The sequence below is a fragment of the Salvia splendens genome, chromosome 2 (genome assembly GCF_004379255.2).
Source record: "Salvia splendens isolate huo1 chromosome 2, SspV2, whole genome shotgun sequence".
Lineage (NCBI taxonomy): Eukaryota > Viridiplantae > Streptophyta > Magnoliopsida > Lamiales > Lamiaceae > Salvia > Salvia splendens.
The window spans coordinates 37,817,469-37,833,037 of NC_056033.1; the positions used below are offsets into that span (position 1 = coordinate 37,817,469).

The following is a 15,569-nucleotide window of genomic DNA, read 5'->3' on the forward strand; positions in this document are numbered from 1 at the left end:
AGTGGGTTGAGCTGAAATATCCAGGCTTTGGATTATGACGTGGAAGGCTTGATCTCAACCCTCTCATCATTGATTCAGTGCTTTAGTTTCCTTATAAAGCTGAGACAAATTTGGTGATTGATCGATTATTGTGGTTAAACAAGTAATGTCACAAACAAGCGACTAGCCTCGAGCCAAGCCTTTCCAAAGTTTCACTGTATTTTAGCAAACATTTAATAGTGGGATGATTAGGCCATAAATCCCCCACAATACTTACTTTTTAGTGACTTTTCTTGTTACACCTTACATTTCTTAATTTGGAGGATACGTAAACAATTTGTGTGAATATTTTGTAATATAATTTAATAGACCCCTCGTAATTAAAGTAAAGTCTATGCTTCATTATTCTTTATATGGCATTGGGGAAAAAGCTTGTTATGCCATTAGTGACTTTATTTATCTCAATAGAAGTTAAAGTCTCTTCATATACTTCCGTCCGCATATTGGTTAGGCTCACTCTTAATTGTTACTCTATCTTGATATATAATAGAACTAGAAAATGAATTCAGAAATATACTCTATAGTAACCAAAATCAAGAAATCAAGATTTTTATGAAGAGCCTCAACAATCCAACGGGTTGCTGGTTGTATTCTGTTTCATCAAACGTTTCATGCTGGGTTGGGTTGTGTTAAGAGAAGACTCCCTCAACGCGGATTCGTCGGCGACGAGCAGTCGACGACGGGATGGATAACGTGGACGTCACGGGCTTGCCCCGCGATCAGCTCCAATATTAGGGTTGACGGAAAGTAAAACAACGAGAAGTAGGAAAAATATGTTATTTCTTGATGAACAATTCATAACACAATCCCCTTTTATAATCTAAGGACCCTAGATGATTCGACTCTCTTTTGCGATCCGGGAAAGAATCACCAAGAAAACCCGGAAAGGAGCTTATTGGGCTCGACTCTAAACTTTAATTAAATCGGTCCAAATAATGAAATAGCAACATCCAAAATAAATACTAATATTAAAGAAAGCAAAATAACTCTTCAACGCTTCTTCCGTGCGACCACGAAGTCTCCATACTTCACTGGAGGTCTCGACTCCCGTCGTGGCCGGTCGCTCCTGCTCGGCACTGCCGCTGGCGCTCTTTCTTCCCCTGCCGTTTCAAACACCAACTGATTCTCCTCTGCTCTCGGTACCTCGCAGCCTTCCTCCCGTCTCACTTCGTCCCCTTGCGCTTCTGTGATTGTTGTCGGGTGTGTTCCCGTATCAACTCCCCCCTCCATAAGTGACTCCTTGTCCCCAAGGAGGTACGGAAAATGCTTCTCCACGACCGTGAGTGGCTCCCACGTCGGCGCAGCTCCCGCATCATCATTCCATTGCACCTGACATTCTTCCTGCGCCTCTCCGCTCTTCCACACCACACGACGCTCCAGTAACTTCACCGGTTGGGCAATAGACTATCCCCTCGCGAACACCATCGGAAAGTCCGACGTCACCTGCGATGAGCCTTCCACAAACGGTTTCAACAGGCTCACATGAAAGACATTATGAATCCGACTACCATCCGGCAACTTCAGGCGATATGCTACCTGTCCAATACATTCAAGGACCTCAAACGGGCCATAGAATCGGCGAGCCAACTTTGCCGACACCGGCCGCGCAACCGAGTGTTGTCGGTACGGCTGTAACTTGAGGAGTACCAGCTCGCCCACCTCAAATTCCAGGTGCCTTCGATGGCGGTTCGCTGCCGCGCGCATCCGGTTCTGTGCCTTTTCCAAGTTTCGGCGTAACTCCATGATCAACTCCCCCCTCTGAATAATGTCCTTTGCCACGTCCGGCGGAGTAGCTGCGGAAGGCGGTGAAGCTATCAAAGCCGGAGGTTCGCGGCCGTACAACGCGTGATAAGGGGAGGTCCCCAACCCCTCGTGATAGAAACAATTTAGTGCTAGTTCCGCCCAAGGCAGAAAGTTTGCCCACTTCGCAGGACGATCAGCCACAAATGCCCTCAAGTATTGTTCTAGGCCGCGATTCCGAACCTCAGTCTGCCCATCAGATTGGGGATGATAAGCGGTCGTGAAATGCTGCTTGGTCCCACTCAACTTCAACATATGCTCCCAAACCTCATTGAGAAACAAAGGATCTCGATCTGAAACGAGTGTCTTAGGAAATCCATGATGTTTGACCACCGTGTTAATGAAAAGGTTTGCCACTCTCCACGCATCAAATTTCGACGGAAGGGGGGCAAAGTGGGCGTACTTAGATAATCTGTCGACTGCAACCAAAATAGTTGTATAACCCCTCGACTGCGGTAAACTCGTGATGAAGTCCATGGAAACATCCTCCCAGACCTGCGACGGGACAGACAAAGGCTGCAGAAGACCCGCAGGCTTTTGTGTCGAATACTTGGTAGTTTGGCACACAAAACACGAGTTCACGAAGCGCTTGACGTCCCTGCGCATCGTAGTCCAGAAAAATTGTGCCGCTAGGCGTCGGAAAGTCCTATCCACCCCGGGGTGACCTGCCAAAGGTGTGCTATGGTGCTCATATAACAACGCTCCCTTTGCCGCAGAGTCCTCCGCCACTACAATCCTTCGGCCAAAGTAGATCAGCCCATCAGCAACCGAGAAGCCCGGTTTCGCCACCCCGCTCGCGACGTCGGTGTGGAGATTCAACAAATCCGCCTTGGTTCGATTTTCTTCCCGCAATAATTCCATGATATGAGGACTTGGGTGACATACCAGCGCCAGCACCGCTGCGTCCGCCGCCGCCTGCTCGGTTTCCATATCTCGCCGAGACAACGCATCTGCCACCTTGTTCGAGGCGCCTGTCTTGTATTCAATGCGGAACTTGTACCCCATCAACTTCCGTACGTATAGTTGCTGATCCGGTGTCTGAATTATCTGGTGCAACAAGTCTTTCAGACTCTTTTGGTCACTCCTAATCACGAATTCGCGCCCCAACAAATATTGTCTCCATTTCTGCACCGCCTCCACGATGGCATATAATTCTTTGTGGTAGGTCGATGTCACACGACGTCGAGGACCAAGTTTCTTGCTGAAGAACGCCAATGGGTGGCCATCCTGCAACAACACCGCGCCCACTCCAAAATCCGAAGCATCAGTCTCTACATAAAACACCTTAGAGAAATCCGGCAAGCGCAAAACTGGGGCTGATGTCATGGCCTCCTTCAACCGTCCAAAACTGTCATCCGCCAAGGGCGACCACGCGAAAGCGTCCTTTTTAAGCAACTCCGTAAGGGGAGCCGCGATGGATGCATACCCTGCGATAAACCGTCGATAATACCCTGTTAATCCCAAAAAACCACGCAATTGCTTGACTGTCGTGGGCTTTGGCCAAGCCACCATCGCCTCTATCTTGCTTGGGTCGGGTTTCAGCTGTCCAGCCTCGATCAAGTGGCCCAAGTAATCCACCGTAGAGCAGCAAAAAGTGCACTTTGATAATTTCACAAAGAAGCTATGGGCCTGTAGGATAGAGAGCACCTCATGCAAGTGTTCCGTGTGTCTCTCCAATGTCGGGCTGTAAATTAAGATGTCATCGAAGAAAACAATGACTGACTGGCGAAGAAGAGGTCGAAATATATCATTCATAGCTGCCTGAAATGTCGATGGTGCATTTGTAAGCCCAAACGGCATTACTAGAAATTCAAAGTGACCATCATATGTTCTGAAAGCTGTCTTGAACACATCCTCAGAGTTCATCCGGATTTGGTGATAACCTGCCCGGAGATCTAGCTTTGTGAATACCCGGGCAGCCCCGAGTTTATCAAATAACTCATCCGTCGTAGGAATGGGGAAGTGGTCTGGCACCGTCGCTGCATTTAAAGCCCTGTAGTCGATACAGAAACGAAACGACCCATCCTTCTTCCGGATAAGTAGCACTGGTGACGAGAAAGGACTCTGGCTCCTCCTGATTATGCCTGCGTCTAGCATTTCCTTCACTTGCCGCTCTATCTCTGTCTTTTGAAAGTAAGGGTACCTGTAAGGCCTGACATTAACAGGCTTCGAATTAGGCAGTAGGTGAATCCTATGGTCAAATGGCCGCGCTGGCGGCATTCCCGACGGGAGCTGAAAAACCACGCGATGTTGTTCCAACACACTCAACACCGGAGGTGACAAATCAGAGGGAAAAACCATCGCATCCTCGGTCGTACCCAGATCTGGCGCCAACTGTAACACTTCAAACACATGAGCCTCCCCCCTCAAACGGAGCAGCGAGGCAGCGGCGCTGGTAGAAACCTCTCGAGGCACGGAAGGTGCCACCTTCAAGCAAACTGGGACATCATCTCTTAAGAACTCGATAGTGCCTTTAACAAAGTCGTTGGTGACCCGTCTAAGAGAGTGCAACCATGATAACCCCAATACTACATCCAAACCATGGACGGGCAGAATATGCAACGTGACAATAAACTTCTCCTAATGAATAAACAATTCCGTTGCCACGCTAGCAAAAGAACACACCAACGACGCCCCATTACCCACGTAGACTCGGAATGGCCGCACTGCAGTCAGCGGTAGTTTCAGCTTCTCCGCAATTCGCGGGTGTAAAAAGTCATGGGAGCTGCCCGTATCGACAAGAATCGTCCTACCGGGCTGGTCACCACCGGCAAGGAACACATAATCTCCGATCGCGCAACTCCGGACTGAGAACCTGTCATGAGTTCAACAATGGAAGCACCAGTTGTTAAGAGAAGACTCCCTCAACGCGGATTCGTCGGCGACGAGCAGTCGACGACGGGATGGATAACGTGGACGTCACGGGCTTGCCCCGCGATCAGCTCCAATATTAGGGTTGACGGAAAGTAAAACAACGAGAAGTAGGAAAAATATGTTATTTCTTGATGAACAATTCATAACACAATCCCCTTTTATAATCTAAGGACCCTAGATGATTCGACTCTCTTTTGCGATCCGGGAAAGAATCACCAAGAAAACCCGGAAAGGAGCTTATTGGGCTCGACTCTAAACTTTAATTAAATCGGTCCAAATAATGAAATAGCAACATCCAAAATAAATACTAATATTAAAGAAAGCAAAATAACTCTCCACGTCTGAATCTTCAACGCTTATTCCGTGCGACCACGAAGTCTCCATACTTCACTGGAGGTCTCGACTCCCGTCGTGGCCGGTCGCTCCTGCTCGGCACTGCCGCTGGCGCTCTTTCTTCCCCTGCCGTTTCAAACACCAACTGATTCTCCTCTGCTCTCGGTACCTCGCAGCCTTCCTCCCGTCTCACTTCGTCCCCTTGCGCTTCTGTGATTGTTGTCGGGTGTGTTCCCGTATCAGGTTGGCTTTCGTGTGAAGTCAATAGTCACTCAACCAGTCATTGGATTCCTTCGGTTCCACATTTCCACCTAAACTTATGCACTTTGCGTTTTACACCTATTTTCTACACAATCCTCAATAAAATGTCGAATTACCAAAATAAAGGAATATAGACATTATCAAGCTCAATTCAAGCAATATATGATCAAAACCAAACAAGTCTATAAAACCAGGGAAAATTCATGCGGATCAACCACCTGGATTTTTGAAAGGTTAGACAACTTTTTCTATATAAAAAAAAAACTTTAATAGTCTTAAAAATCATAAACTTTAGGTCATTTTTTTTATATTTTTCATGAATTTTAAAAGTGGCCTACAAAATAAAGTAGAGCCAGCCACCTAGGTTCAATTTACCCTGAAAAATAATACTACTCCACTACTATTGAATTGTTTCAGGAAAATTGCACTATATATATACTAGTAATTTTATAGAACACTTTTAGAATTCGTGGAAAATAATATCATAGGCCCAAACTTAATGATTTGTAAGACTTATTATCCCTAACAAAAATTAGCAATCGATCGCATTATGTCTTTTTTTCGCAGAGGGTGATAATTGATACTAATATACATAAAATTTGCATACCTGTCAGCAACTACATCATGGAAAACGACTCCTCCGAAAGAATTGCTCGTACAGATATACTTCTTTAGGTTTTTTGGATCTTCAAAGAGATGTATATATAATATCTATGCCTTTGATATTCCTAAAAGATAATCACGAATGCCTAAAAACAATCACCACAGTTGGTCAAAAGTTAATTACAAACTGTTAAGTGAAAATAAAAAAGACTCTTCCGAAATTCACTTCACGTCCTCACGTGACTGATGAAGACGACATTCCAAAAGACACTCGCAGTCGGCAGACATACAATTGAATTAAGTAGTATACTATATATATTTTGAGGGGATATATATTAAAAATACTGGTGTTTATGTATATACAAGGAGGGTTTTCGGTGTGTCTTCTCCCCTAATATCACTATCTTCGCCGATTACAACCTTACAATCATTCACGTCTCTATACTATACTATCAAGGGAGGCGGTTTGCTTTGCACTTTGTTTTACTTTCCTTCACTCTCACACACACACTGATTCATCTATATAAAAAAGGAAAACAGAAAAGAGAAAGTTTCTACTTTCTCAACCACATATTTTGCAATCACTTCTCCAACTCTCGCAAGGGAGGAAAAGGGCAGGAGAGAGAGAGAGAGAGAGAGATGGTGGTGAATGGACGAATTTTCAGCAGTGTAACAAGTAAGTCTCCTTAGTTCTCTCTCATCGTCCACACCATGCATGCGCGCGCGCACACACTGCACGCACTGTCAAGGAGATAAGTGTGTTTCTGTTTTTTCTTTTAACATGTACACTCATTTCAGTTTATGATGTGAACATGAAGTATATATGTTAATTTATGTTCATCTCTAAATCTCATTCTTGTCTAGGAGCAGTATGCATGAATTTCAACTGTCTGAGTCAAACTTATTTGACATTTTATCTTCCTACTGAAGCTCTTATGGGAAGCAAATTTCATTTTGTAATAGATACAAAAATCAAGGTTCTGCTTTCCCCTTCGACTCGATCTATATTCTAAATTTAAGCTTTCCGGATAAAACAAATCTGGAACTTTTCATCCATGGTGTTTAAATGATGTATTCCATGTACTTCCAATACTGATGTGACATCTTTATAAAAAAAATGAGGATAGAAACTCACCTTATTATGATGTTACTATAAACATTTTCCCTGTTGGGATCTTTTCTGTTAAGAGAATACAAATGGAATATTACCATTATGATTCAGACTAGACTTTTATAACATTACATGACAGAAAATGACATACAAGATTATGCTAATTTGCTATGTTTGTGACGATGATGACACATTTTACACACATTGTTGTGATAAAGTATGGTCCAAAAATATGAAAAACAGAAGATGAAGATGTGTGTGGCGTAGCACAACTGAACTAAAATAGGGCTGCCTCTTTTTGTCTTGTATAAATTCCGTGTCATGTTTGATAAGATTTGTTATACCAAGAAGAGAACATGTACAGAATTAGGGTTCTGTTAATAAACTAAAGGTGATCTAGCTTATCATACTCAAATGGCAAGAACTGAGCCCACCTTTTGCTATTCTTGGATATATTTGTTCAATCAGACTCTTTAAGATGTTGGGAGGTGAAAGTAGTAAAAGAAATAAACGAAATACTTAAATTGATGGGGTACTCTGAGGTGACCTCATAAAAATCCAAGAAGTAAAACAGGAGTTTGGAGGCATCCTATATAATATAGGAAAGAAATAGAGAGAAAACATGCTGATTAAGAGGGGTGAAAACAAAACTGAGATAAAGTTATCTTTTTCAGCACGTTCTTTAGATTTGATCATGATTTCAAATAAAGTTTTTAAAAATGGTTCAGGATCAGTTGGGACTATAGTTGATAGGAATCTGATTCAGTTTCTATCTATAACAGGTTACATATTATATTAAAATCATTTCAAGCATTGTATACAGTTAGCAATTCATAGGACTATAGGAGTAATCAAGAAAAATCTAATAAGTAGAGCACAGAAAATATGAAGCATCGAAAAATAATTTGATATTGTTACAAGTACCTGTTTGAGTTTCATTTGTGGTACTGTTGATCCCTGACAGATTTAGCATGGCCAGAGATGATCTCCCCATGCCACTGGGAAGATGCCAGTATAATCATGCAACTCGGATTCTTGGCGATTTTGTTGCTTTCCTGCATAAGAAATAATTTAGATTATTTCAGAAAAATAAGAAAGAATCCGAGAGATGTAGAAAAATACCCAACAGATGGAAAATATGGGCTCTCCTACAGAATCAGCATCATCTGTTCCATCTTAATGCTAATTACTCAAGTTGTGACATTGCTGACATGGAAACACAGCCGGTGTGGAATAGAAGTCTCAGTTCTTTCATCAAGGTTGATGCAGGTGATATCATGGAAAATTACACTGATTGTCCTTTACAGGATACGAAGCAGGAGTTTAATCAAGTTTCCATGGATCTTGAGATTCTGGTGGACATCTAGTTTTCTTTTATGTCTTGCTCGTGCGATGATTGATGCTCATTGCCTGGTAACAAACCATGATCAACTTCGGTTGCAAGAATATGATGATATGATCAATCTTGCAGCTTCATTCTGTCTTCTTATTCTATCCATCCGAGGTAAGGCAGCCGTAACTCTTACAACAACAGAGGACGACATTGTTGCTCCCCTTCTGAATGGGATAAGAGATAAGAGTTCAAAAGTGAAGAGAGAAAATCCTTATGGAAAAGCCACCTTCATCCAGCTTGTCACCTTCTCTTGGCTTAACCCGCTGTTTGAGTTTGGATTCAAGAAGCCACTTGACCAAGATGAAGTCCCGGATGTTGATACCAAGGATTCTGCAGCTTTTCTATCTCAGGACTTCGATCAATGCCTAAAGCTCATAAAGGAAAGAGATGGGAGTGATATACCATCACTCTACAAGGCAATGTACATCTTTGCAAGGAAGAAAGCAGCTATCAATGCGCTGTTTGCCATCACTAGTGCAGGAGCATCTTATGTAGGACCTTACCTTATCAATTACTTTGTTGAATTCCTAAATGAGAAGAAATTTAGAAGTCTTGGAAGTGGATACCTGCTGGTGTTAGGCTTCCTCGCGGCAAAACTGGTGGAAACTATAGCACAGAGGCAGTGGATTTTCGGAGCTCGGCAGCTTGGACTTCGCCTGAGAGCTGCTTTGATCTCTCAGATATACAAAAAGGGGCTCATCTTGTCAAGCCAGTCGCGTCAGAGCCGAAGCAGTGGGGAGATCATCAATTTCATGAGCGTCGATGTACAAAGGATCACAGACTTCATATGGTACTTGAATACAATATGGATGCTGCCAGTACAAATCTCCCTGGCAATCTTCATTCTCCATATGAATCTTGGAAATGGAGCTATAGTCGGGTTGGCTGCAACTCTGACGGTGATGGCTAGCAACATCCCATTGACAAGAATCCAGAAGAGATACCAAACGAAGATCATGGATGCCAAAGACAACCGCATGAAATCCACATCAGAGGTTCTTAGACACATGAAGACTCTCAAACTGCAAGCATGGGACAGTCATTATCTTCTGAAGCTTATTGACTTGAGAAAGATAGAGCATAACTGGCTATGGAAGTCACTTAGACTGTCTGCATTAACCGCGTTTATCTTCTGGGGTTCTCCAACTTTTATCTCGGTCATCACTTTTGGTGGATGTGTACTGATGGGAATTCCACTCACTGCTGGAAGAGTGTTGTCGGCTTTGGCTACATTCAGAATGCTTCAAGATCCCATTTTTAATCTGCCTGATTTGCTTAATGTGATTGCTCAGGGAAAAGTTTCTGTAGATAGAATTTCTTCCTACCTGCAGGAAGATGAGATCAAGTCAGGTGCAGTTGAATTCATTCCAAGCAACGAGACAGAGCATCATGTGGAGATTGATGGAGGAGTATTCAGCTGGGACATGGAACAAGGAGGGAATCCGACCCTTGATCATATACAGTTGAAGGTGAAAAAGGGAATGAAGGTGGCCATATGTGGCACTGTTGGATCAGGGAAATCAAGTTTGCTTGCATGCATACTTGGTGAAATGCACAAATTATCAGGGACAGTGAAGGTCAGCGGTGACAAGGCCTATGCCCCTCAGTCGCCATGGATATTGACAGGAGATATCAGAGAGAATATACTCTTCGGAAAGCAATATGAGAGTGATAAGTACAACAGAACAATTGAAGCTTGTGCTCTGGAAAAGGACTTGGAGCTTTTTGCCGCTGGGGACTTGACAGAAATAGGTGAGAGAGGCATCAATATGAGCGGTGGCCAGAAGCAGAGAATACAGATTGCACGCGCTGTCTACCAGGATGCTGAAATCTATCTTCTTGATGATCCTTTCAGTGCTGTGGATGCTCACACTGGCTCGCAACTCTTTAAGGTTTTTTCTCGTTGAATAACAACGTTGATATTTAACCATATCTTCTCTATTGAGATTGAATCCAATGGCTACTTTAACTTTCAGGATTGCTTGATGGGCATTCTCAAGGACAAAACTATACTTTATGTTACTCACCAAGTGGAATTCCTTCCTGCAGCTGACCTCATTCTGGTACGTCGAGAGAAACATATTCTTTTGCCGATATTATGTTCAGGTGATGCATGAATAAGATCATCACTTGTTTTTTTTCCAAGAATAATCTTATATACTAACAAGTACTAATAAGTATTTATATATGCAACTTTGGTGGAATTTTATGTGATTACGTGTGTCAGTTCTGGGTTGATTAGTGTTAAATCACAAGACTTATTTTGACAGGTGATGCAAAACGGGAAAATTGCACAAGCTGGGACTTTTGATGAACTATTGAAGCAAAATATTGGGTTCGAAGTTTTAGTTGGTGCTCACAGTGATGCTCTAGAATCAGTTATGACCATGGAAAGCTCAAGTAGAACCACAGAGTTTGCAGCAGTGGAGAATGAAATAGATGCAGATGCCAACATAAATCAAGAATTTCCTCATACTAAGCATGATTCAGAGCACAATCTAAGCATTGAAATAACAGAGAGAGAAGGTAGGTTGGTGCAGGATGAAGAGAGAGAGAAAGGAAGCATTGGGAGAGAAGTCTACATGTCTTACTTGACCACTGTGAAAGGCGGTGCATTAGTTCCAATCATCCTTCTTGCACAATCATCATTCCAAGTGTTGCAGGTGCTCAGCAACTACTGGATGGCTTGGGCTTGTCCAACAGGAGACGACGAGCTAGTCGATGGAATGAACTTCATACTGCTGGTTTACACACTTCTTGCTGTGGGAAGTGCATTCTGTGTGCTACTCCGTGCTTCTTTAGTAGCCATAGCAGGTCTGCGCACGGCAGAAAAGCTCTTCAGCAACATGCTGAACAGTGTTCTCCGCGCTCCAATGGCATTCTTTGACTCAACCCCTACAGGAAGAATCCTAAACCGAGTAAGCACATCCCAACTTTTGACAGAAAAAACACAAAAAAACTTGATAAAACGGTCTAATGATAAAGCTCACTACTGTGAATAGGTTTCCACAGATCAAAGCGTGCTGGACTTGGAAATGGCGAACAAGTTAGGTTGGTGTGCCTTTTCAATAATTCAGCTGCTTGGAACTATAGCTGTCATGTCACAAGTTGCGTGGGAAGTTTTCGTCATATTCATTCCAGTGACGGCTATCTGCATCTGGTACCAGGTATGCCTTGAAAAATGTCCATTTTGTTTCATGTGTTCTCCAATCTGTAAACCTTTTCGCCTCTGATTTTCAGAGATACTACATACCAACAGCAAGAGAGCTAGCGCGTCTAGCAGGAATTGAAAGAGCTCCAATCCTTCATCATTTTGCAGAATCACTGACTGGAGCAGCAACCATCCGTGCTTTTGACCAGCAGGAGCGCTTCACTGATGCTAACCTCTGCCTCATCGACAACCATTCAAGACCATGGTTTCATAATGTATCTGCCATGGAGTGGCTTTCTTTCAGACTAAACCAGTTGGCCAATTTCGTCTTTGCCTTTTCACTACTCTTGCTAGTTACCCTCCCTGAAGGGGTCATCAACCCAAGTAAGCTAACTCATAAATCTGATCTTTACATCAAAGGGAAAATATAAAAGTCAACTTACCAACAACTTGTCTATGTACAGGCATTGCGGGACTCGCAGTCACCTATGGTATAAATTTGAATGTTCAACAAGCTTCAGTCATATGGAATATATGCAATGCAGAAAACAACATGATATCGGTTGAGCGGATTCTTCAGTATTCAAACCTCACAAGTGAAGCCCCACTGGTTATAGAAGACAGTAGGCCTCCATCAAACTGGCCGGATTTTGGAACTATTTGCTTCACAAATTTGCAGGTTAACTAACTAACTTGGCATTGCTTTCACTATTCTTTGTTTCTGTTGCTTGTAAATAACAATGTATACATTGATTATGTGGTTGTAGATGCGCTATGCTGAGCATCTCCCATCCGTGTTGAAAAACATCACCTGCACTTTCCCTGGGAGAAAGAAAGTAGGGGTTGTGGGAAGGACGGGTAGTGGGAAATCGACCCTCATACAGGCCATTTTCCGCGTTGTGGAAGCAAGAGAAGGCAGCATTGTCATTGATGATGTTGACATATCTAAGATAGGCCTTCATGATCTCAGATCAAGGCTCAGTATCATTCCACAGGATCCAACCATGTTCGAGGGAACCATCCGAGGCAATCTTGACCCCTTAGAGCAACACTCCGACAACCAAATCTGGGAGGTAAAATTCCTGTACTACAAAATGTGGCCAACATAAGGAAATACATAAACAAAATTCTCTGCAGGCGTTGCATAAATGCCAACTCGGAGATATAGTGCGTCAAAAGCCAGACAAGCTGGAAAGTGCAGGTTAGTAATTGGACACATTCCAGCATTGATTGTTTTCTCCATGGAAGCTACTAAAACGCATACATTGTGGCCTCAGTGGTGGAGAATGGAGAGAACTGGAGCGTTGGCCAGAGGCAGCTGTTTTGTCTCGGAAGAGCTTTGCTAAAGAAAAGCAGCATCCTCGTCCTGGATGAGGCGACTGCATCAGTCGACTCAGCAACTGACGGAGCCATACAGAAGATCATCAGTCAAGAATTCCAAGACAGGACAGTAGTCACAATAGCTCACAGAATCCACACAGTTATAGACAGTGATGTGGTCTTAGTGCTGAGTGATGGTAATTGTCATACCTAATTGTGCTTGATGACTATCGTCTATCTGCATCAATCTCTAATAAGTCTAGTATTTCCTTGAGCAGGGAGAATAGCAGAGTATGACTCACCAGCTAAGTTACTGGAAAGAGAGAATTCATTCTTCTCCAAACTGATCAAGGAGTACTCCATGAGATCTCACGGTTATAACGGCGTGCCAAAGCTGCAGCACTAACTTGTGACGCATACATTTATTGGCGTCTCCATTAAACACCAAGGTTGCAGATTACAAAATTCTGGATCAGCTAAAACGCCTAGTAATCCTACCATCACAAATCCATGGCACCAACTTATTAGCTCAAACATTCCACCAAGATGTAGTAATGTCTGATAACAAGAAGGAATAAAATTCACTATGATTCAGTATTCTTATTCTCATCAATGAACTGAAGATAATGCAATCGAAGTTGCACCAAATGATTCAAATAAAAAATTGTGCAAAGTTTAGATGTCTGTTGCAGTTGTTAAAATTGAAGTAGTGCGACTTCAGTTAGAGGAGTGCGATTTACAAAAAACAAAAACTGAGAGAAAAAGGAAATGATAGAAAAGGTTACGTAGCAAACAATGGCGGTGGTGATGGCAGCAGCATGGTTATCCACCGTCAGATCGGAAGCCACGAGTGCGGGCAACGGTGCAGCAGCTCCAGAGAACCGGAAGCCGGCGTCGGCGAGGTCTCTTCTATCGGTGTCGAAGCCTACTTGGATCGTCAGAACCGAGGCACGTATTTCCTCAATGTTACTCGTTTTGCCGTCGTTTCAATTTGTTGATCGTACAACGAAGTATTACTAGAAGATTTAAGTAGGCACCATAAATTTGATATAGACTCTTATAGAGTAATTTTAGGTTTCGAGTGGCAACGAAGATTTGTAGTGTGTTTGGAGCTACTAGTGTCTCTGCTGAATCAATTTTTTCCATGATATATGTGAATTGTTTTTATTTATGATATTCTTTTGCTACCCAAAGCTATATCAATTGGAATTAGTTAGCTGAAGCTTTTGCTGTTCTTATCATGGAATCCGTTGATATCTGCTTTGTATCAATGCCTCAAAACTACTCAAACTACACTTATGTTTCTCGAGTTTAGGTTTGTATTTTCATAAATAGCAACTATTCATGTAACGTATAAACCATGATCGCAACAAACTTTGTAGCCTCTGGCGCATCGCCTCGTCCTCTCTTGGAGTGTGGACGCCGCCTATTCAGTTTGTACTTCTTTTTAATATCTTCATTTTTGAATTAACTGTTCATACTTCATAGTTCCTGATGTTGGAAATGTACATGAAAATGTAGTTCATGTATCAAAAGAAACTAGTAGTTGTGTGTAATGAGGTGTGATACATGGAATAAAGTCTACGTTTCTCCTGGTTATTCTTTTGGCTGTTGATGATTATTGTAGTCAAATGTTCGGAAAGAACGCATAGCACCACCGGTCCCACCCTGTGTTGTGTGTAGAGGATGTGGTAGAGTTGATTGCTACAACTGCAATGGAAGAGGTGCATCTCTCTGCATCACTCTGTAATTTTCTTGTTTCTTCTGTTTAACAAATTGCTTCTCATTTCATGTGCTACCTCGATTACCTTCTCTATATCCCGAGCACATTGTTCACTGTGATTAGTTGCTGGTACAGGACGGACAAATCAGATTGAACTGGCAATGCATCCTAAAGGAGAATGGCCAAAATGGTAAGGTGATAAACCTCCAATATGAAAAGCAAAATCTGGGGTTGAGATCTGATGAAAATGTCGTTAATAGGTGCAGGAGCTGCGGCGGCAGTGGTCTTGCTTACTGTGCGCGGTGTTTGGGGACTGGAGAGTACAGGTATATAATGGGATTTCAGTTCATGAACAAAGATGATGGTGATCCACCCAAAGATAACCCAAGGAATCATCGCCGGAGTTCTCATACATTCTCTGACCTCTTACTGAATGATGAGCATACTGATTCGGATGCTGGAAACTCAATATTGTGATAGGCTATACACTCTCTGCTTCTTGTTACTAGTGTTTGAACTTAGTTGTACATAGTCATTTCATAATTGTATCTTTCATCTGCTTAGGTTCATTTAGATTGTATTCTGATCTTTGTTGTTGGCTTATCTAGCTGATACATGTTTTACATTTTGAATTTTGTTTTGTGAATAGATTAGATATGTGTGGTCATGTATGTGAAGTCCACAAATTTGGAGGGAATCATTGGGAGGGAGGGATATATAAGGGCATCTGAAACGAGAGAGGGATGCGTTGCAAGCGTCCCGTACCCCTGCGTGTTACTTGGCCGATGGACGAAGGCGGGGTTAGGGGTTTTTACTTTATGTACTTATAACTATTCTTACATGGGATATTATTCCCACTGGGTCTTCTTACAAGTTTATTTTTAAGTGTAAGATCCAGCCAAAAGTAAAAGCAATATTGGTACTGTTTCAAATAAGGATGGCGCATGAAAAACAAAGATGT

The 15,569-nt window shown here is 42.7% G+C and overlaps 2 protein-coding genes and 2 long non-coding RNA genes across 5 annotated transcripts; 2 read left to right on the plus strand and 2 right to left on the minus strand.

Moving 5' to 3' along the window:
- Positions 1-4,821: 4,821 nt before the first annotated feature.
- Positions 4,822-8,284, minus strand: LOC121792614. The gene is made up of 3 exons (XR_006048903.1): positions 8,144-8,284; positions 7,946-8,076; positions 4,822-7,090 (listed from the first exon to the last, which is right to left on the minus strand). It is a non-coding gene; the product is annotated as an uncharacterized LOC121792614 (long non-coding RNA).
- On the plus strand, positions 6,533-13,482 carry LOC121792611 (putative ABC transporter C family member 15). The gene is made up of 11 exons (XM_042190624.1): positions 6,533-6,586; positions 7,986-10,306; positions 10,391-10,477; positions 10,685-11,332; positions 11,417-11,581; positions 11,655-11,949; positions 12,030-12,244; positions 12,333-12,638; positions 12,703-12,766; positions 12,843-13,082; positions 13,164-13,482. Exons 1-11 carry the CDS (start codon positions 6,550-6,552, stop codon positions 13,289-13,291), a joined length of 4,506 nt encoding a protein of 1,501 aa, XP_042046558.1. The 5' UTR covers positions 6,533-6,549; the 3' UTR covers positions 13,292-13,482.
- LOC121792615 lies at positions 12,543-13,809 on the minus strand. 2 transcript variants are annotated; one of them, XR_006048905.1, is made up of 4 exons: positions 13,671-13,809; positions 13,188-13,379; positions 12,830-12,965; positions 12,543-12,647 (listed from the first exon to the last, which is right to left on the minus strand). It is a non-coding gene; the product is annotated as an uncharacterized LOC121792615 (long non-coding RNA). The 2 variants fall into 2 exon arrangements; XR_006048904.1 differs by having other exon boundaries at positions 12,546-12,652.
- On the plus strand, positions 13,680-15,233 carry LOC121792613. Its single transcript, XM_042190625.1, has 4 exons — positions 13,680-13,833; positions 14,513-14,609; positions 14,744-14,798; positions 14,869-15,233. The coding sequence occupies exons 1-4, from the start codon at positions 13,681-13,683 to the stop codon at positions 15,083-15,085; spliced, it is 522 nt and encodes a 173-aa protein (XP_042046559.1). The 5' UTR covers position 13,680; the 3' UTR covers positions 15,086-15,233.
- The last annotated feature ends 336 nt before the right edge of the window (positions 15,234-15,569 follow it).